Source organism: Solea senegalensis, linkage group LG9, assembly GCF_019176455.1.
Source record: "Solea senegalensis isolate Sse05_10M linkage group LG9, IFAPA_SoseM_1, whole genome shotgun sequence".
In the NCBI taxonomy this organism is placed as follows: Eukaryota; Metazoa; Chordata; class Actinopteri; order Pleuronectiformes; family Soleidae; genus Solea; species Solea senegalensis.
This window is the reverse complement of record NC_058029.1, coordinates 9,050,359-9,070,728: the sequence shown is the minus strand read 5'-3', so window position 1 is coordinate 9,070,728 and position 20,370 is coordinate 9,050,359. Positions and strand designations below refer to the sequence as shown.

The window sequence follows — 20,370 nt, the reverse complement described above, 5'->3', positions numbered from 1 at the left end:
GGTTTGTGTTTCATTTTTTCCAGTTCCAGCCAGACAGCTGCGTCTTATATTATCAGGAACCCTCAACCTCGACGCAGCAGCCAGTCCCAGCCTGTCAGAGGCAGAGACGAGGAACAGGATGACATTGTATCAGCAGATGTGGAAGAGGTTGGAAGCCTCATTATAAAGCCATTAGAGCCATAATGAACTTAGTATGCAAGATATACTGTGCATATTGGTCACAGGGTTTCCAAGCTGAGCTATCTCGTGCTCCACTGTTTGACTTTTCTCTCATAGCTCTAGGTCTCATCTGGTGTATTTTGCCTTGTATCAACAGTTCTCCCTTGTGCTCTGATTGTTAGGTTGAAGTTGTAGAGGGCGTAGCAGGGGAGGAAGACCATCATGACGACCAAGAGGAACAGGGAGAGGAAAATGCTGAAGCAGAAGGGCAACATGATGAACACGATGAGGATGGTGAGGCTCATTCTTTTTTGGAAGGAAAGGGAATTGGTGACACTAAAGCTCACTTGGTTTGTCCCAACCAGGGTTAACTAAAGCATCTGCTTTTCTTTGTTTCTGTTTTTAGGAAGTGACATGGAGCTTGATCTGCTAGCTGCAGCTGAGACGGAGAGTGACAGTGAAAGTAACCACAGTAATCAGGATAATGCTAGTGGCCGCAGAAGTGTTGTCACAGCAGCAACTGCTGGCTCTGAAGCAGGTTGGTCAACAGTCCTTGCAATCTTGTGGTTTGGATGTAATTTAAGATTCTAACCTGTTTCATTGTACTTTTAAGGTTTTGTGGAAATGTGGCCACCTATCTTATTGATTTCCTTTTAACAGATCATTTCAAAGTTTTGTAAGTCTCCAACTGCATACTAATAAGAAAATGGCTTTCTGTCATGCTGCACTGTGGTGTATTTTTTTCCTTGAGTTACAACCTCAGTCAGTTTTTACAGAATCAGCACCACTTTCTCAGACATTTTGGATTGTGGGTATTTATGTTTGAAGAGCTAATGATACAGACAAAATGGTCCCTGGCTGAATACCCCATGTATCTCATTTGCAGGCAGTAGGGTGTCCTTGGCATTTCCTATTTTTGGTAGGAGCTCCTCTTTACTTCAATGCATATACAGATGTCAGGGCAAAGACTTTGCAAAGTGCATATACAGTTTACTGCTGCGAGTTCCTTCAGTCCGTCCCCTTCTCACATTTCACTGTTACTGTGTTTTTTTTTTTGTGTGTCATTTTTTTTTAACAAATGTCCCTCGTCACAAGATTGGTCACGTTCTTTCATCCAAATAACAAACTAATCAACTGGTAGGCTTTTCAAATGGTGTGGTGTTTCTCCTCCTTGGTCATCCGAAATGTGTGGGTTATTAAATATTTTAAAAAGTAATAAAGATTAAACCATACATTCAAGCACAATTTGATCTCCAGAGAGCAGCAGCTCTTTTGACCTGAATTCTTAGCAACTTAACTGACATTAGTGCTGTTTGGCCTTGTAGTGGTGTGATTTCACTAACCCGCACTCCTGCCTGGGAAAGCTGTATGTAAAGGATGAGAGAGAGAGTTCAGAAAATGTACTAAATTCCTTAAACTTGTCTCATTTTTTTCCCCTCACACCCTATCCTCTCCCATTTTCTCTGAAGGTGCCAGCAGTGTCCCTGCCTTCTTTTCAGAGGATGACTCCCAGTCCAATGACTCCAGTGACTCTGACAGCAGTAGTAGTCAGAGCGATGATGTCGACCAGGAAACCTTTCTCTTGGACGAACCACTGGAAAGAACGACCAGCGCTTCACATGCCAACAGTGCAGCCCAGGCTCCCCGTTCCATGCAATGGGCTGTAAGAAACACACCCAGCCAGAGGGCCACAGGAAGTGCCCCCCCAAGCTCCTCAACACCAGCGGGTCAGTAAAGTTTAGTCTCTTCCTTCAGTTCTCCTCCAGTGTTCTTAATCCCCCAAATAAATGTTTTGAGATATATATATTTGTTGTTTTACACAGCAAGTTCCACAGGCCTGATCTACATTGACCCTACAAACCTGCGTCGCTCCAGTGCGATCAGCACCAGTGCTGCAGCAGCAGCGGCTGCACTGGAGGCCAGCAACTCCAGCAGTTATCTGACATCTGCCAGCAGCCTGGCTCGGGCCTACAGCATTGTCATCCGGCAGATCTCAGATCTTATGAGTCTAATTCCCAAGTACAACCACCTAGTCTACTCACAGTATCCTGCTGCTGTAAAGCTCACCTACCAGGATGCAGTCAGCTTACAGGTAAGATACAGCACCACCATGAGATGATCAACACACATCCCACTTCATTTCAGGCACAAATCCACAATATTTTTCTGTTAAAATATGATAATGATTACAAACCCTATAGTGATGTGATAATGTTTCAGTAATTCCCATGACTTAATGGTCTGACTAAAAAAAGGAAAGTCGTCTCAGTTATAGAATGTTAGGATTTTTGTTGTTTGTTGTTTTTAACACATACTGTTATACAACTCAACTGCCTTGAATAAAAAAGGTTAAAGAATGACACCAACACCATATAATTGGCACAGACACACTTGCATCAGGTGGTATGTGTATAAAAATAGGCTCTGCCCATTGAATGTAATAGAGTACATTTTTGAAACAGAACTATGTGGAAGAAAAACTGATTCCCACCTGGAACTGGATGGTGTCCATCATGGATTCCACTGAAGCTCAGCTGCGATATGGATCAGCCCTGTCATCTGCTGGAGACCCTGGTCACCCCAGTCACCCACTTCATGCCTCTCAGAACTCTGCGCGTAGGGAACGCATGACTGCTAGAGAGGAGCCCAGTCTCCGCACCCTGGAAGGACGCAGGTAAGGGAAAATTAACCGTGGGTAAAGCCACTGTCATGGAAATTACTGTTAAGCATTTCTATATTCTGGCCACTGTCTGTCATCTAAAGTGTTTGGTCAGTGACCTAGGTCTCATAGTCAAGGATCTTGACAGTAAATCTACACTTGATCCAATCATGCTGGAAGTCTGTAAAAAGGGCCGCCCTCTTTGCTTGTTAGTTGCTTTGCGTTGAACCCGTGAACTTACTTGTTTTGTATTTGTTTTAGGAGAGCAGCCACTCTGCTGACTGCTCGCCAAGGCATGATGACGGCACGAGGCGATTTCCTAAATTACGCCCTCTCACTGATGCGCTCACACAATGATGAGCATTCTGACGTGCTTCCTGTGCTGGACGTGTGCTCACTCAAGCATGTGGCCTACGTCTTCCAGGCTCTTATCTACTGGATTAAGGCCATGAACCAGCAGACCACACTTGACACCCCCCAGATAGATAGAAAAAGGTAAATGAAAGGGTTTTTTTGTTTTAAAACTAAACTAAATTAAAACTGCCATTTCTTGAGTCAATGGTAATAAATTAAATCATAAGCACAGAAATCATATTATATAACCTGCGATTACAGAATTACACATGGTTACCACATTTTCAGTTGTTTTTTCCTGTAGTTTAAATGCTGTTATTTATATTTTTAGAAACCGAGAAATCTTGGAACTGGGTTTGGACAATGAAGATTCTGAACATGAGAACGATGAGGACACCAATCAAAGTAAGTTAGATATTTACTTGACAATATGTAGTGTAAAAAAGTTATTCATATATAACTATACTTTGGAAATAATGCTTAAATAAAAAAAATCAGATTTGTTAAGTATAAGACACAGGCAGTACAAAGTGTCTCTGCTTTGCCTCAGGTTCAACTCTACAGGACAAGGATGAGGACCCTGTACCAGCTGAAACGGGTCAGAACCACCCCTTCTTCCGTCGATCTGACTCTATGACTTTCCTGGGCTGTATCCCACCCAACCCCTTTGATGTTCCCTTGGCTGAGGCAATTCCACTGGCGGACCAGCCTCACCTCCTACAGGTCCTCCTACTGTTGCAAGTCTTTCTGAAATAAATTTCTGAAAATCATTTCTATGATCTTAAAAAAAAACATATTCTGAAAGAGTTTAAGTAAGGGGACCACTTCTTAATAGATGCTTTAATGTTGATGGCAGTGAAGATAGCTGCTACATTGATGAGGTCTTCAAAGTTTTACCACAGGAATCCTGTAATCATGCACTTATGTAAGCATAGCTGCTGCTGTGATTTGTGGCCATGAGGATTATTCACATGCCAGTGGATAAGCATGTTCAAAATGCATGCAAATCATAGTGCCAAAACATCCTTGAGTTCTGGGCCATGTATGTTTAAAACTGATCTCAACCACACAGCTGTGTATATAATTTTGCTTTGGTAAGGGTATGTCAAGCACTTTGCTCACTTTTGTTGCAAACTGCAGCAGCAGCTTAAATGAGACCAGAAATCACTGCACTCTTGACAGTTACATGAAGGGTTAATGTAAATGATGTTGGCCAAACAGCCCCTGTAGCATCAATGTTACTTAACTCTCAGCTTTACTACTTCTCTTACAGCCTAATGCGAGGAAGGAGGATCTGTTTGGTCGTCCCTCCCAGGGCTTGTACTCCTCCTCCTCCTACATGGCAACCAAAGGTCTGGCTGAGGCGAGCATGGACAGGAACTGCCTGGAGGTAAACATGGGCTCCTCTCTACCCTCCCCCTCTCAGGTATACCACCCCTCTTCATTGGACAAACACTGTGGCAGCTGTGCTCTAATATCCACACATGACTAAAGCTATAGTAATGTTGCAGTTGCAAGAAATCTGTAACAACTATCTAAGATGTATCATTTCCTATTCATTATTTCCACTGCTTTTGGGATGCTTTGGAGATAATCGAAAGAAAATAATACTGGAAATATTGAGTATTGTTTTGGCTTGTAGTCTTTCCGGTGTGTGGGTACTGGAACATAGAAGTGCGTTTTGTGTCCCATTCTCAATATTCTTTCATCATTACACTCATCAACTCGACACACGCATCTGATCATATTACTGAGACGCTACTCTGAACCACGGCATAACAGATCCTGCCCACGAAGATGTCTTACTCGGCCAACCTGAAGAATGTGATGAGTATGGAAACTGGCCAGCGGAGCACCGAGAACCAGTCACTTTCACAGCAGGAGATGGAGGCCTCAAAACCAGGCCCATCACCACATGACCTTGCTGCCCAGCTAAAGAGCAGCCTGCTCGCCGAGATTGGCCTTACTGAGAGTGATGGGCCTCCTCTGCCATCATTCAGGTAACAACAGGACAGTCTGTGCCTTAAATTCTGCCAAAGCTGTCCACAAGTGTTGAACAAGAATGTTTAACTATAAATCATTACAAAAAATTATGTGGGAGTACTGCAAGTTATACAAATTCTACTGCCTATCCAAAATCAGGCAGTAAATTACTATAATGCACTATATTTTATGTGATTTTCCTTTGTACAGACCTCACTGTAGTTTCATGGGGATGATGATCTCACATGACATGCTACTTGGCCGCTGGCGTCTGTCACTGGAGCTCTTTGGTCGTGTCTTTATGGAAGATGTGGGAGCCGAGCCCGGATCGGTACGTTTTCATCACTGCATTTTGATTTTTATGCATGTAAAAATGGCGCTTATTCCTATATTACCCCTCTTTCATAAGTTGAATTTCCAAACTGAAAGTGAGTATGAAGCAAGTTATATTAGAATTTTTGACAAGCAATCCGTGTGGCACATAAACAGTAGGAACTGGATTGGCTTTTTTTTTAAAGGTGATATTGAATGCTCGTATCGCACATAGATGTTAGTTATGGAGGTCTACTTGCATATATTAACTGGTTTTCATGGTTAAAAACCTCCCAGTTGCTGCAAACGAGCCGATTGAAATATTTCCTCACTGACGCTCTAGTCAGCTGCGCTGTTTCAGACCAAAATCAAACCCCAGAAAGTGGACTGTGTTGTGATTGGCCAGCCAACGAGAGCTTTCCCACTGTCCTGTGATTGGCCAGGTACCTGGAAGTGACATAATTGGTAGGTCAGCTCTCAGATACACAGCTCCCCCTCTGGCACGTGGATGCTCTGCATCTCAGCAGCTACAACAAGAGCAGTTTTTCTTCTTCTGCGGTTGAATGTACGCAACCGGATGTGCCTGGACTAGTGCCCGCACCAGGAGGCTTTACAGTGGTGAGAGGAGTGGTGAGGTTTACTGAAAACAGAAGTGCCGTTCCGCTTCGCAGAGCCCAGGAAAACAATAAAACCCTATTTTCTCAGCAGTGGCTGAACTGTTTGTTCTGAAACTTTAGGATTTCATAAACGAGGTAATGACGCAGATACACACACACAAAAGCAGTGTTAATTGGAGCTTCCGGTCTATGTCCACTTTAACTGTTAAATATGTTTTCGTAAAGTTGGTCTGCCAAGTCGGGGGAATTATTTTTTATTTTTTCATACATTGTTTATTTTGGTTGATGAAGGCTTTTTGCTTTTTTTTAACTCCCAGATCCTCACTGAGCTGGGTGGCTTCGAAGTAAAGGAATCAAAGTTCCGTCGGGAGATGGAGAAGCTGAGGAACTTGCAGTCACGTGACCTGGCCCTTGAGGTAGACCGTGATCGTGACCAGCTAATACAGCAGACTATGCGTCAGCTAAATACGCACTTTGGCAGACGTTGCACAACCACACCCATGGCTGTACACCGGGTGAAGGTCACCTTTAAAGACGAGCCAGGCGAAGGGAGCGGTGTGGCCCGAAGCTTCTACACAGCGATCGCTCTGGCCCTCCTCTCCAATGATAAGTTGCCCAACCTGGACTGTGTTCAGAGTGTCAGTAAGGGCATGCAGGCCAGCAGTACGTGTCATCACGATTACAATTCAAGTATGACAATACATGGAAACTATAATGCATTTTGGAATTTGATGTTACATTCAACCCTGTTTCTTTACTGAAAGCAGATGTCATACGAGTGTAAACAAAGGTGTTTTATAACAAGTTAACCTGCTCCCTTTTTGGATTTGTGAAGATCTAATGCAGCGTTTGAGGAACAGAGATCGAGAAAGAGAGAGGCGAAGTGGAGGACTTCGAGCAGGATCTCGAAGAGACCGAGACAGGTAAACTTCAGTTAAATGCATTAACATTTTACAGTAAACAAAAACTTGTTTATTGTGTGAGGTAAATACGCATGTTTTCTTATACAGAGACTCAAGGCGGCAACTGTCCATAGACACGAGACCTTTCCGGCCATCGTCAGAGGGGAACCCCAGTGATGAGCCTGACCCTCTGCCTGCACACAGACAAGCCCTCGGGGAAAGGCTCTACCCACGTGTTCATGCAATGCAGCCGGTAACACAACTGCTGCATTTATTAAACTACAACTGAACTGAGTTTTGCTTCCTGTTGAATACTTTCTTGTTTGCATTTATTACATTTCCTTCACTGCATCTCATGTTGTCTCTTCAGGCGTTTGCCAGTAAAATCACAGGCATGTTGCTGGAGTTGTCCCCTGCACAACTGCTGCTGCTGCTGGCCAGTGAGGATTCGCTGAGAGCCAGAGTTGAAGAGGCAATGGAGCTTCTAATTGCACATGGAAGGTGAAATAACCTGATCAACCACACAACTATAAATGTACAATACAGTTGCCCTCACTAGTTTTTTCATCTTTTGGGAAACTTGTTTACTGGAAAATTAAGAAACAAATGACCTTTTTTACAGAACCTGCATATGTTGTAAAAAGCATTACTTTGAAAATTACCAGACACTTTAGTAGGTAAGACATTTATGTTCTGTCTCTTGTATTTACAGGGAAAATGGTGCAGACAGTATATTGGACTTGGGTCTCCTTGATGCTCCAGAGAAAACACAAGTAAACTTTCTAACCCTCTCTTTACTGAAACATCTGTGGTTCTTTCTTCATATGTGGCTTGATGAGATTTAGGTTAACAATGTGGCAATACAGCAGTTATTTTTTATGTTAATTCACAGCTTATTAAGTCTCTTTGAATTATATTTCTATGAACATGAGTCCTTTTGTATGTCTCCAAAACTCTGGTTTACCATTCTGGTCCTTTTTGTTACTCAAGACATTGTCACAGTTAATATTTATCCACAACATAACTGTGACCTTGCAATACTTGGCACAGCCCTAACTATTCTATCTATTGTTTTGTCTGGTTGTAGCAGCAGGAGAACCGTAAGCGTCATGGTTCGACCCGCAGTGTGGTGGACATGGAATTGGATGATCCAGATGATGGAGACGACAATGCTCCTCTCTTTTACCAGCCTGGGAAACGAGGCTTCTACTCTCCGCGACCGGGCAAGAACACAGAGGCCAGACTCAACTGCTTCCGAAACATTGGAAGGTAATGAATTCTTCTGTGTTCTCTCCTACATTTTTTTTCTCCTGGTTCAAAAGGGGACTGAATTATGTAAATATGTATTTTGTTTTCTTTCTAGAATACTGGGGTTATGTCTCTTGCAGAATGAACTCTGCCCTATCACGTTGAACAGACACGTAATCAAAGTTTTGCTTGGGAGGAAGGTAAGAGCGACATTTGCACCTGTAATTAGACCTGCCTTCATAAGTTGTAATGGTATAGCTAACAATATTAAATGTATGTTTGTCACTGCAGGTGAACTGGCATGACTTTGCGTTCTTTGACCCTGTCATGTATGAAAGTCTGCGGCAGCTCATCCGTCATTCACAAGCAGGAGAAGCAGATGCAGTGTTTGCTGCCATGGACTTGGCCTTTGCCATTGACCTCTGCAAAGAGGAAGGGGCTGGACAGGTAATTATGTCACCAATGATTGAGATTAATACTAAAAGTAAACAAATTAATGCTCAGCCTCTGCTGTCTCTGATGAAGGCTGGGCAATACTTCAATAATAAACTGTATCCTTACAAGTTGACAAGTCTAATTCTTTCTATTGACTGTTCTATGTTGTATCCATATGTGTGATTGAAACTTTATAAGGACTTTATATAGACAATATGTCACACTGAAACAGGTTTTTATAACAAAGTTATCAATGTGTTATTCCTGTGGTTCAGGTGGAGCTTTTGTCTGGTGGGGTTAATATGCCAGTAACTCCCCTCAATGTGTACGAGTATGTGCGGAAGTATGCAGAGCACAGAATGCTAGTGGTGGCTGAACAGCCTCTCCATGTAAGTGAAACACATTCACGTGTTATTTGAACACTGACAAATTTTGTCAGTTTGTCCATCACCAAACATTTTTTGACTCTCATTGTGTCTTCATTGTATTAGGCAATGAGGAAGGGTTTGCTGGACGTACTTCCCAAGAATGCACTGGAGGACCTGACGGCTGAGGACTTTAGGCTGCTGGTCAACGGCTGTGGAGAGGTCAACGTCCAAATGCTCATCAGCTTCACCTCCTTCAACGATGAGTCTGGTATGGCTTCACTTTATGGGGTTTAGCCCTGTTTTACTTTGTATCCAAATTATATTCATTTGTGATCCAAACATTTTTTTGTTTGATCCAACAGGGGAAAATGCAGACAAACTATTGCAGTTTAAACGCTGGTTTTGGTCCATAGTGGAGAAGATGAGTATGACTGAGAGGCAAGATCTAGTAAGTGTGGTTTTTATTGTAAATTTTCTTCCATTTTTATATTGTTAAACATGGTAAAATATTATTGTGGTAATTTATTTAATGCTGTGTCCAGTGTGTATTGGCAGAATGTAAATATAGTATGTATGTTTGTATATATCTATAATTGCTGAATAAAATTTGAATTGAATAAAACTTTAGAAAAAAACTTTTTAGATGTACTTTTTGCAAGGGCCCCGCTTATAGAAGATGCCATCTTACACAGCATTTCGTTTTTTAAATTTGAAACTTAGTAAATTAACTTAACTAAATTAAAAAGAGTACTTCCGAATACTTAAACCAAAAGAGAAATGATTTACGTCCTTTCTGGTATGTGAAGGCCACTGTCGTTCTCTTGACGTGCTTAAGAAAAGGAGGGGGTGATTATTATTGCATTCTGTAGTCTCATTATTCTCATTATGAGTACTTGGGTCATACTCTGCTTGGGTCTGCTTGGGTTTATGCAATGTACATTTCTTCAATCACTATCTTGAGTGGTGGTCTGTACAGGCCTTAAGCAGACGGTCGTAATCCCACCTTTAGTTGTGGCGCACTGACTGCGTGCTCCATGGAACACAGCACTTGCCATTCCAGTTAGTGGCTCGTGCTTGTTCTGTCAAAAGAGAAAACATAGAAGATGGTAACCATGGAAACTTGCTTCAGGTTATGGTACCGACACACCTGCTACTTTGCATTCAAAGAATACAAGCTTTGTAGGAAAGAGGGCAAATTCCTGGTGAAAAATGTTCGCTAACTTAAATAGAACGTGAGCTCGAGCATGCATGTACACGAGATTGACACAAACCCTTGTTTTAGTATGAATGGAACTACAAACATGTACATTCATGGGAATATGCAAAGTGGCTCTCTGGAGATGAGGAATGTGGAAAGTATGACCTGACCCTTAGATGTCACTAATTCTTACACACTGGACCCTTTTAAATGTAATAACAGCCTTGTAGAGACAAACTTTTAGTTTAAAATGTAATCCTCAGAAAGCAATTTGACTTGTGTGTCCCGCAGCATGAATGAATACCAAAGAACATGAGTATATACAATGAATTATGACTGTTGCAATGTCAGGACTAAATTTTCATTCATTCAGCTTTGTTCCCCGTATCTCAACACATGACGACGTGAACATAACAAGAGCGTTACTTCTCCTCAGGTGTACTTCTGGACCTCCAGTCCATCTCTTCCAGCTAGCGAGGAAGGCTTCCAGCCGATGCCCTCCATCACCATCCGGCCTCCAGATGACCAGCACCTCCCCACAGCCAATACTTGCATCTCGCGTCTCTACGTGCCACTCTATTCTTCAAAACAGATACTCAAACAGAAACTCCTGCTAGCCATTAAGACCAAGAATTTTGGTTTTGTGTAGAGGTTCAACGGAAAAGAGTTTAAAAAAGGAAAAAAAAAGACGTTTACTGTTGTGTAATATTTACCTAGCTCCATTTTTGTAGATTTATTTTTTGTCTATACAGTTTTATGAAATTCGACGTACTGTCGCTATCTCCCCAGGCTGTAATATTTGTTTGTGTTGTGAACACGAACAGCTTGTTATTTTTATTTCAATTTTTATTGCTTTGTTTTCCTTTGTGTTAATGAAGAAGAGGTATACAGTCCAGAACATTCCTGCATTGGCACTGTAAAATGTTAAAGCCCACAGCTCTGCTCTTTTGGCTTAAACCTTTGCTTCCCAGGACTTTGGTTTGACAGAAAACTGTCTGCCGAAACCCAGCCAAAGATGACAGCAGTAGAAGTATTTAAAAGAAGAAATAAGACACACTGTGATAATAAGTTTTTTTTTTTCCTTCCCTAGAAAAGTACTATCACTGACAGTTCACTGCTGCCTTTGTGGAAAGTCATTTTTTTCTTGTACAGGGGGAGTAGGGAATTTCAAAATAAACTTGGATGCAAATGTGTTGTCCAGTCAATTTTTTGTTCTGCACTACTTTTTTCAAAAGTGGTAGAGAATTTAATTTCATATTGCGTGAAAAAGCAACTGTATCATATCTGTACGACTACATGTTTTAAAAGAATACCATGGAAAATGTTCAGTCTTGACATTGGTTTACCCATTGAAATAAAGGTAATTTAAGCGTAAAATGTAGTTGCAATAAATGGTGAAACAAACACTAAATATTCAAGGAAAAATCTATGGCTAGCATGTCATGTTGGTGTCATGAAGTCAAGTAACCCATAGAACTACATGTGCTTAGATTCTGCTCGGTGTGCTTACACGAATGCATTAAAGGCATGTTTTAAGATGCAGTGTATAGTAGACAAAGTCCTGGCATCACAAAACTAGAGGAAAATGTGTACTTAACAAAACAGTAAATGCAATATTGTTTAATTCCGCATCTGGCAAGTTACACTATCCCATAATATATATATATATATATATATATATATATATATATATATATATATATATATATATATATATATATATATATATATATATATATATATATATATAAAAAATATAATATGTTTTTTCCTTTTTGTATTTATGAACTGGTTGCTATGACCAATCAGCGTGGGGGAGAGTGATGCCCCGGCCACCTCACTGGAGATGTCACAGCCTGTTGTTGATGCATTCAAAGCATGTAAGAAAAACTGAATCCGTTTTCACTACAATACGTTTTACGTACTCACAAGGACTATAAAATAAAATTAAAATGATGATATGGTTTGACAAACATTAAGCAGATTGAATGTAGAAACGCAATTACTCTACACGTGTACTTGTTTGTATTTTGCAGATTTTAAGCCTTTTTGTAAAAAACAAAGAAGCCCTGCTACATCTTGAGGACAGACCTTCCCGTTAAATCTGCTAGTAAACACGTATTGTAAATAGGTTTTCTTTCTAAATAGAATCACCGAATTAATATACACTTTTGAATTGGCTCGTAGGACGTTCCTTGAACACGCGAGGTCAACCTCTCATTTCATCGATGACCGTGAAGGCATCATTTCTCCTCCAGTCAAAACGGACCCATATGAGGTAAATCTCATTCAGTCTCGGGGCCACATCACATTCATTGTGGTGGTCACCTAACGATGATATCGGCTATATTGTAGCCCAGTAAGCTAAATCGATTTGTCATCGCGGCGTTTCTCTAACGAGCCTGTGACGAGGCTAATGTTGCTGGCGGAGAAGCGGGTCAATCTAGCGTTTCCCATCATGTCGAAGCCGTTCCGTTATTTTTAGCTAGCACTGCAGGCTAGCGCAGCTAACGGCGGCGAGCGACGCGTGACTAATTTGTGTGTTGTTTGAACGGTGGTGCAAATGGAGCAGTGGCAGGACGCGGCCTCTCGGCAGGTCGAGGTTCTCGCGAAGCGTCTGAATGAAGTGTTGTTTAAAGGTCTGGAGCTGCTGCGCTCCGAGCTCGGCGTGGACTTGGGGCTGAAGCACGAGCTCATTCCGCCATGGGCGATTCTGCTAGCGGCGTGTACCGGGGTGGTGCTGATGATCGTTCTGTGGGCCTCGGTCTGCCGAGGTCTTTTCAAGAGACGACCCGCTCCGAGCCCCTTGGACGACGGCGTTGAAGCAAAGCGTGGTGTCAGTAAACCCGTCAAAGTAGAGGAAACGAAGAAAAAGAAGAAGAAAGGCGATAAGGTACGCGAACGAAGGCCGTTGTGCAGTACACCCTCTGTTAGCTTGCGAAGCTATCAAGACTTGCTGTCATGCTAATGTTTAATTGACAGCCAGAGCTAGCGTAACCATAGGCTACTGTTCAGTCTGGCCCTGCTAGTGTTAACTGGGGAAACGTATGTTTATTTTTAATGTAGCAGACAAATGTAAATGTTGCCCTCTACATTTTAATATTTGCACGTTTTCTTCTAGAAAGCCCAGTCTAACGGGAGAGCTGTTGCTGAAGCACATGAGGAAGCCATAGTATCTGAAGAGTCAGTGCCACATCATCAGTCGCCTCCACCAGAGGTCAAGGCTGACAAGCTTGCAGAGGTAATGTATTATTATAACGTAATAGTAATATATAGTCTCTGTTACTTTGAAAGCTTTATTAAGATTTTAAAATCTCATTGCAAAAGAACCCTTGTCAAGACAAGTAACGGCATATTTAAAAGGATTTTTAGACGCATTAGTAACAAATTCATAAATACAATCTACAGATATTTAATATTGATATAATTTCTTCTCTTTAAATAAATTGCATACAGAATTTCAAATATATAAATTTGGCAGGATTCACCCAACAGGGGAGTTTGACTTGGTTATAATATTTCCAACCGGTTTTGCGTGATACAACATTCAGACTCAATTTAAAAACACCCAGTGAGAGCACCTCTCCAAGAAAACACTATTTTGTAAATAATTCCAAGCAGATGGGGCAGCTTAGTGGAAAGCCTTTATTTCTGTTTCAGTGCAGAAGTTTGGGGATGGCTAATTATAACAAATCCTACAAACATAGGCCATAAGACTTACCGAATTTAAGAAGTAAATAGGAGGAGGTAATGAACCCAAAGTTGCTGAACCAAAGGCATTATCTAAACTGCCTCATGTTACCCCATGATCTGTGGGTGGTTGTGTTGAAGTAGAGCTGGGTGATCTGGCCAAAAATTGTATCATGATAATAAAGTTATAATTAGTAAAATTTGTAGATACTGCTGGTAATCATGATGACATGTCGGATGACTAAATATTTAATTCGTTCTGGATTAAAAGTTGAAAAAACCATGTAAATGTGGTAATAAACATCTGTATGCGAAGAGAACAGGCAGTTGTTAAACATTTCACAAATCTGAGCCATAACATGTGATTGTGTCTGGGAGTTAACTTTTAGTGTATTAACATTGATATATAACGAACCCTTGTTATATTGATGTAGAAGAAAATTAAAAAAAGAAAAAAATATTTTGCAATTTGAATAACTGCCCCGCCCTATATTTAAATAATATGATTATTATTATTGCATTTGGCTCCCCCTCTAATAAAACACAGTAGAGAAATCGCCACCTTTTCTTACCATCACTCTGCTGTAATGTTATACCGCACCAGCTGTCAGTGCTAGGTTACTGTATTTAACCTGCAGATGCAGCAATATCCTCCACCATGGCTCCTGGCCTAGAAAAGCACAAGGTTGCTGCCATAACAGCCTCTGGATAACATAAAATAATTGTGGTCATAAAGATACTGGAATCAGAATATATCATTGTGCAGACATTAAGAGATGAGTGGTGCGTAAAAATGGCACATGTAAAGGATTGAATGAGTCTTGGATGTAGTTTCACTTATAAATAGACGTAGCTGAAGCATGCTGATTTGATTGACTGTCTTTGGTTGAAGGGTGGCTTCACTTACCAGTTTACTGTTCTTGGAGGTGAAGTCATATGTACTGCATAGTATCTCCACTATAGCTCTTGTCCGTGTTTAATTCAGCCCCGTTGTGCTACCCTTGAAGTCTTTTTCAGAAACAGAATATGTTTTTATTTTAAGCCTCTTCTTTTTTTTTAAAAAAATCCTCCTCCAGGTTAAGAAGTCCAAGAAAAAGGCCAAACAGGCAGTAAAGGAGACCAAGACCGTCACTGCAGATGGTAAAGAACCACAAGAAGGTGAAATATGAGTGGCATAATGAGATTGACTGATATCTGAGCGATATCTGATATTTTTTTGTATTAAGTAACCAGGCCACATGCCCAAATCAAATTTAAATTGATTTAAATATATTTAAATTTTGTGGGGGGAAAAAAAAAAAAAATTAGGCCAGCCATATTTTGTCTCTGCATCTTTTTCTTCATCCCACATAATCAACACTGTATTTCTTAACCAGTCCTATTCTTACTAATGTCACTTTTCAGGCACATGGGAGACCAAGGTCAGCAACAAGGAGAAGCGTGAGCAGCGCAAGAAGGACAAAGGTTCAAGCGATGGATCAGCCAGTCCTGGTGGAGCAGACACGCCTGTGAACAATCCTCCAGAGCCACTCAAGGACTCTGCACCCCCTGCACCTGCAAATCAGAAGAAGAAAAAAGGTGGCTTTCATCTTTCATTTGCTTTCTATTTGTATACATAAACATAAATCACACAAAATCTTTGTAGTGAACTGTCTTGGACAGAGAGGGATATGTATGATGTATGAACTGTTGCATTTATATCGTCTCTAGGTGACTATAAAAATACCCATCCAGGGAAGTGAATTGAGTGTCAAGTAAATTTCCCCAGATGGTAACAGCCTCATATGACTTTGTTCTTGGCATATATTGACTTTTGCATGCGTTGTCCTCAGGAGAGTCTGCAAAAGTGAAGCCGGAGAAGGCACCGGAGAAGGCACCGGAGAAGGCACCGAAGGCGGAGAAGGCGGAGAAGGCAGAGAAGGCACCGAAGGCGGAGAAGGCGGAGAAGGCAGAGAAGGCACCGACGGCGGAGAAGGCACAGAAGGCGGAGAAGGCACAGAAGGCGGAGAAGGCACAGAAGGCACAGAAGGTGGAGGCTCCTGCATCTCTAGGTAATTACCATCAGAAAATCCTAAAGTCACTGACACAGCTCTGTGTAAATCTGCATAGTATGTTCATATGCTTCACCAAAAACAACACCCAAATATCAACTTTCTCTCTTGTTTGTAGTTAACAGCAGAGAGGTGGCAGCAGTGTCTGTTGGTGTGACTGACTCGGCAGTCAATCTTCCTGCTCATAGTGTTTCTCCAAAAGCTGGCTCCTGGAAAACCAGTAGAGAGCCAGCGTCCCTGTGGCGAGCAGAGATCGATGGTAAATGTTTTATCTCCTGTATTTGGGTTGAGTTGTTCCTATGCTTATTAGAGTCAAAATTTAAAACCATGCTATTTTTTTTTTTTTATTAAGCATGTATTCCTTATATTTACTCAAATATCGGTCGGATGTGAGCCCTCATTAAATATTGTTATGAAACTATGTTTCAGAGTCGTGGACTGTGATTGACAGCGCTATTCCCACATCAGAGATCAATCTGTCTTTCGGTGGACTTGGAGTTGGTACTGCCGGTAAGTATACAGTAAAGGTATCATGTAACAAAGTCTCAGCACTAGATGGTATAGTTCCCCAGAGCATTACATGTGCCTGGCAGGCCGTGTCACTTTCTCTTATCTCTCGTAGAGCCCCACTCGGTGAGCGAACTGCCGTGGCTCAGTCAGCCCAGAGTGGATGATGAGTGGTCTGGCCTCAGTAAGGATGTAGATGTGCATATATATAATTTTAAAGCTGCAGTGCATAACCTAATATATAAAAGAATGTCGGTTACATTCTAACCATGGCTAAATGAGTCAAACAGCTGTGTTTTTAAATCTCGTATTATCCGGCAACAACACGACTGACACAGGCAAGGAGCGAAGGAGGCAGCATGACACTAGTAAAGCAAGTTGTTTGGAGTAAGGATGAAAATGTCAAGAGGTGCCCATAAAAAGTGGATTCCGCAGCTAGAACTTGGATGCTCTGCACTTTGACGCAGTAAATGTCTATTGTAGCTGGGTAGGGTGCGGGGTGATATGAGATCTCCTAGGCATCCGTCATGTAGAGGCCCCCGGCAGCGTTTGGTTGATTATTACTCATATTGCTTCGTGGGCAACAGTTAAACACTGGAGCTTTAACTCCTATTAAATTTGATTTAACTTGATATGATGATATACACTTCTAACATTTTGTAATGTCTTTGTGATATTTCAGATTGCGGTTCACATGACCCCAGCTCTGATTGGAACGCTCCCTCTGAAGCTTGGGGAAACTTTGAGGAGCCCACTCCTGAGCCTGCTTCTGCTAAGGAGCAGTCACTCCTTGAACCTGTCAAGGTGAATCTGGTGATCACACTAAATAAATAAACACAAGGCTGGGGGCAATGGAGGCGAAACTATGCACTGTTAGTTTTAGGTTTTAAAACAAAACCGTAGTTGATGACCCTTCAGTGCTCAGAGCAGTTGATCTGATTCTTCCCTGCCTGCCACCCTGACTTATAGTTGTGACTCAGCATAGTGAAGGTGGTTTTGTTGCTTTCTGAATAAATACACCTACAGTGGTCTGAGCATTGTAGATTTGTACTAATCATATGAATTTGATGTGAGTGATATGATTCATATCACTGTAACATACATGTAGGAATAGTAGCAGCAATTGCAGTCCCCTGCTTCTGAATTGTGGTGTACCACCTGAAGGAAAGAACATTTAAACTATCTTTTAAATCCCATTTGCAGTGGAGATTTTCTGTGCATCTTTATTCATTACATCTTACGTCTTTTGCACACAGGGTAGTGGTCTTAACCACTGAGCCATTCCTCATACTTGTTTGTTTGTTTGTTTGTTATGTTTGTTGCCCTTGAACATTTTTCGAGTCTGTTCAGCTTTTACTTTTATTTACTTAGTTACAAATGTGTCTTCCTAGGACAAAGATGAGGATGAAAATGACCAGGGAGAGAATGTTGCTAATGGAGCTAAAGGAAAAAAAAAGAAGAAAAAGAAGAAGAAGGCTGCAGAGGAGACTGGTCAGGTAACTGCTGGTGGAAATTATATTTCTGTTCTCTTGGTTCCTTGTGATGACGTCCATCGTAAACATCTTTCAGTTTGTCACATTTTGGACATTTATCTTGAAATTGTGAGGCAGCTGAATTTAGACAGAGTTTGTGTTTTGTGAAGGGGGAGGAAGCAGAGAAGGAGGCAGCACCCGCAGCCCCAGTGAAGAAACAGCCGACTCCTCAGGGGAATGCTGCTGCCATCCAGCCTGTTAAAAAAGCTGCTGCTGAGGTCAGTGGATTTAGCATGTGATACACCAGCATATGTCGCATAAACTGTTTTTCCCCTTTACGAGCCTGCTATTTTTGCTGCAATAATCAATACTAACAGTGTTTTGCTTTGTTCTTTCAGGCCAGAGTGGATCGACAAGTGAAGGAGAACATATCCTCGAAACCCACCGTCACACAAGTGCCACAGAAGCCCACTGATGGAGAGCCCAGTGCTAAGCAGAACAGCCTTCCTGCTCCAGCGCATCAGAGTAAGAACATTAGACAACGGGCTGCGAGGAAACTCAATGTTGGTTTTGAAATTGAAATTTTAATTTAGAGATGATCCAGACCAGTAAATGTGTTCTCAAGCATCTCCCGGGTAAAATTATGCTGACATTTAATAAGAACGTTCTATGCTCCCGACTTTGTGCTAGATCTATCTTTCTGAGATGTATGTCAGTTTGAAACTCTGGCCTGTATTAAAATAGTAGGATATTCACTCACTCATACAACCCAAAATGACAATCCTATGGACCAGCTTAGTTGAGTAGTTCAGAAAACCTATGAAAAGAGGGAATCACATACTGACACTTGTCCGACTCCTTCTCTGTTTCCTCAGAAAATCCCGAGGAGAACCAAACTCCCAAACCAGCAAAGAAGAAGAAGGCAAGGAAAGATACATGAGATAAAGTCCACTCTGCAGATCTCTGTATGCAAAAAGACTTCATCCTGTTTATGCAACACCTTTTTGTGACAAGGACTTTGAACTAAGGTCATCACGGTGAACTTACCTTAAAACCCGTCTGGAAACTGAAAAATGAAAACAATTTTTATACTCGTTGGGCGTCAGTTGGCCGATCATTTGAAAACTGAACCTCGATGCGGTGTGATCTAATGTGATTCGGTGTTGATGAATTTTGAGTATGAATTTGATACTGATCCTGTCTTCTAATTCTACTGAATCCAATAACTGATTGAAGGAAATATATTGTTGTAATTAGACATGTAGAAAGTACTGACCGTGTTTAGAAAATCAATGTTGTGGTGGCAAACGACAGGCGTGTACGCTGTGGAGCATGACAATGGTCGGCACGTGTCGGGCCACACGGTACTCGGGCCATAATAATGAACTGGCCTTTGCTTTTCACTTTAATTTTGCTCTTGACATTTGTGAGCCATGATGGTACAGTAAGGACCGATGGGTGACGAGAGCAGGGAGATCAAATTACTTCTTTCATGTCAACGGTTTTGACTTCATGGGGGTGTAAATGTTTGTGACCAGGTGCAGAAAAGGGACTCATGTCTCCCGTTTAATTTTGAATTGTGTGTGACCCCATATTTCTTCTCCTCTTTCCACCTGGATTGTTCCCTATCTGACCTTGTGCTGCAGTGTGTCATTAACTGTTGTTTTTACTGTCTGACTGCTCTATGGCTGGATCTGTGTGCAAACCTCTGATTGTAGATGTACTGTTGCAATGTCTTCATCCTCTAAACAATTCTCCACCTGTGGTTGATTTGGAAGTTATCAGAATCTTTTGTAATACCTGTTTGTAAGAAAAGAAAAGCTAAAGCCATGTGTACAAAAACTAAATAAAGGCCAGTTTTTCTATATTTGGACTTGTATGATTTTTTCCTCAGCCTTCGTTAAAGTCTCTGAAATAACCTTCTGACTGGAAGGTTGCCAGTTCATATCAAGGATATCAGAAACAAGTTTTTGATATTCAAAATGTAATGGGACATGAGTGAAATGTATTTCCTCAAGAAGTGACATGGTCCAGTGTAAAGAAACAACCTGGTATGTCTGGATTAAAGAAGTGAATCCAAGCCTCCTCTTGAAAACTCTGGAAATCTGTCTGTACCAGAATTAAACCTGAAACAGGAAGTGTGTATCTTCGAAATAATAGCGTAATATTAAGCAACCGTTATATGCTTGTGCAGAAATTTGAAAATGGTTGAGGTTAAGTATGAGGTAAAAAAGAAAAAAAGTACTTGCTTTATAGGTCTATGGAACAGGATTATGACCGCTATATAGGGCCTATATGTGATTTTTCTTTTCCATCCCTATCATCATTATCATGGTACACACACATTATTTGTACAATACATCAAAGTCTGACTAAAAAGTCAGAATTCTGAGAAAAAAGTCAAAATTCTGACTT

At 41.3% G+C, this 20,370-nt stretch overlaps 2 protein-coding genes across 8 annotated transcripts in view; both read left to right on the top strand.

Moving 5' to 3' along the window:
- Window positions 1-11,440, top strand: part of ubr5 (ubiquitin protein ligase E3 component n-recognin 5) — a 29,047-nt gene extending 17,607 nt beyond the window's left edge. The window contains exons 35-58 of one of the 5 annotated variants that reach the window (XM_044034025.1): window positions 24-147; window positions 342-453; window positions 566-697; window positions 1,629-1,886; window positions 1,983-2,251; window positions 2,622-2,833; window positions 3,080-3,313; window positions 3,504-3,577; window positions 3,723-3,895; window positions 4,446-4,562; window positions 4,955-5,172; window positions 5,366-5,486; window positions 6,402-6,747; window positions 6,920-7,007; window positions 7,095-7,239; window positions 7,357-7,487; window positions 7,699-7,759; window positions 8,077-8,255; window positions 8,350-8,434; window positions 8,526-8,681; window positions 8,945-9,058; window positions 9,161-9,305; window positions 9,400-9,485; window positions 10,672-11,440. In XM_044034025.1, the coding sequence (XP_043889960.1) occupies window positions 24-147; window positions 342-453; window positions 566-697; window positions 1,629-1,886; window positions 1,983-2,251; window positions 2,622-2,833; window positions 3,080-3,313; window positions 3,504-3,577; window positions 3,723-3,895; window positions 4,446-4,562; window positions 4,955-5,172; window positions 5,366-5,486; window positions 6,402-6,747; window positions 6,920-7,007; window positions 7,095-7,239; window positions 7,357-7,487; window positions 7,699-7,759; window positions 8,077-8,255; window positions 8,350-8,434; window positions 8,526-8,681; window positions 8,945-9,058; window positions 9,161-9,305; window positions 9,400-9,485; window positions 10,672-10,884 (3,793 nt within the window). In that variant the 3' untranslated portion in view covers window positions 10,885-11,440. Of the gene's footprint in view, window positions 1-23; window positions 148-341; window positions 454-565; window positions 698-1,628; window positions 1,887-1,982; window positions 2,252-2,621; window positions 2,834-3,079; window positions 3,314-3,503; window positions 3,578-3,722; window positions 3,896-4,445; window positions 4,599-4,954; window positions 5,173-5,365; window positions 5,487-6,401; window positions 6,775-6,919; window positions 7,008-7,094; window positions 7,240-7,356; window positions 7,488-7,698; window positions 7,760-8,073; window positions 8,256-8,349; window positions 8,435-8,525; window positions 8,682-8,944; window positions 9,059-9,160; window positions 9,306-9,399; window positions 9,486-10,671 lie in introns of all 5 variants that reach the window. The other 4 variants (XM_044034024.1, XM_044034023.1, XM_044034022.1 and 1 more) reach the window with 4 other exon arrangements.
- Window positions 11,441-12,519: 1,079 nt separating this feature from the next.
- Window positions 12,520-19,826, top strand: LOC122774599 (protein LYRIC-like). Of its 3 annotated transcripts, none has more exons than XM_044034032.1 (13): window positions 12,520-13,128; window positions 13,357-13,476; window positions 15,002-15,065; window positions 15,330-15,503; window positions 15,758-15,976; window positions 16,095-16,235; window positions 16,406-16,486; window positions 16,599-16,667; window positions 17,166-17,287; window positions 17,875-17,979; window positions 18,126-18,233; window positions 18,354-18,480; window positions 18,831-19,826. In XM_044034032.1, the coding sequence occupies exons 1-13, from the start codon at window positions 12,799-12,801 to the stop codon at window positions 18,893-18,895; spliced, it is 1,725 nt and encodes a 574-aa protein (XP_043889967.1). In that variant the 5' UTR covers window positions 12,520-12,798; the 3' UTR covers window positions 18,896-19,826. The 3 variants fall into 3 exon arrangements, with proteins under 3 accessions (XP_043889967.1, XP_043889966.1, XP_043889968.1); XM_044034031.1 differs by having other exon boundaries at window positions 15,002-15,083; XM_044034033.1 differs by lacking the exon at window positions 16,599-16,667 and having other exon boundaries at window positions 15,002-15,083.
- Window positions 19,827-20,370: the final 544 nt, after the last annotated feature.

Bases quoted from the DNA above. Each gene is read 5' to 3' on its own strand.
- LOC122774599 (XM_044034031.1), top strand. From the start codon at position 12,799: ATGGAGCAGTGGCAGGACGCGGCCTCTCGGCAGGTCGAGGTTCTCGCG. The intron at 16,487-16,598 runs GTAAGTATACAG...TATCTCTCGTAG, and splicing joins ACTTGGAGTTGGTACTGCCG to AGCCCCACTCGGTGAGCGAA. The intron at 17,288-17,874 runs GTGAATCTGGTG...GTGTCTTCCTAG, and splicing joins CACTCCTTGAACCTGTCAAG to GACAAAGATGAGGATGAAAA.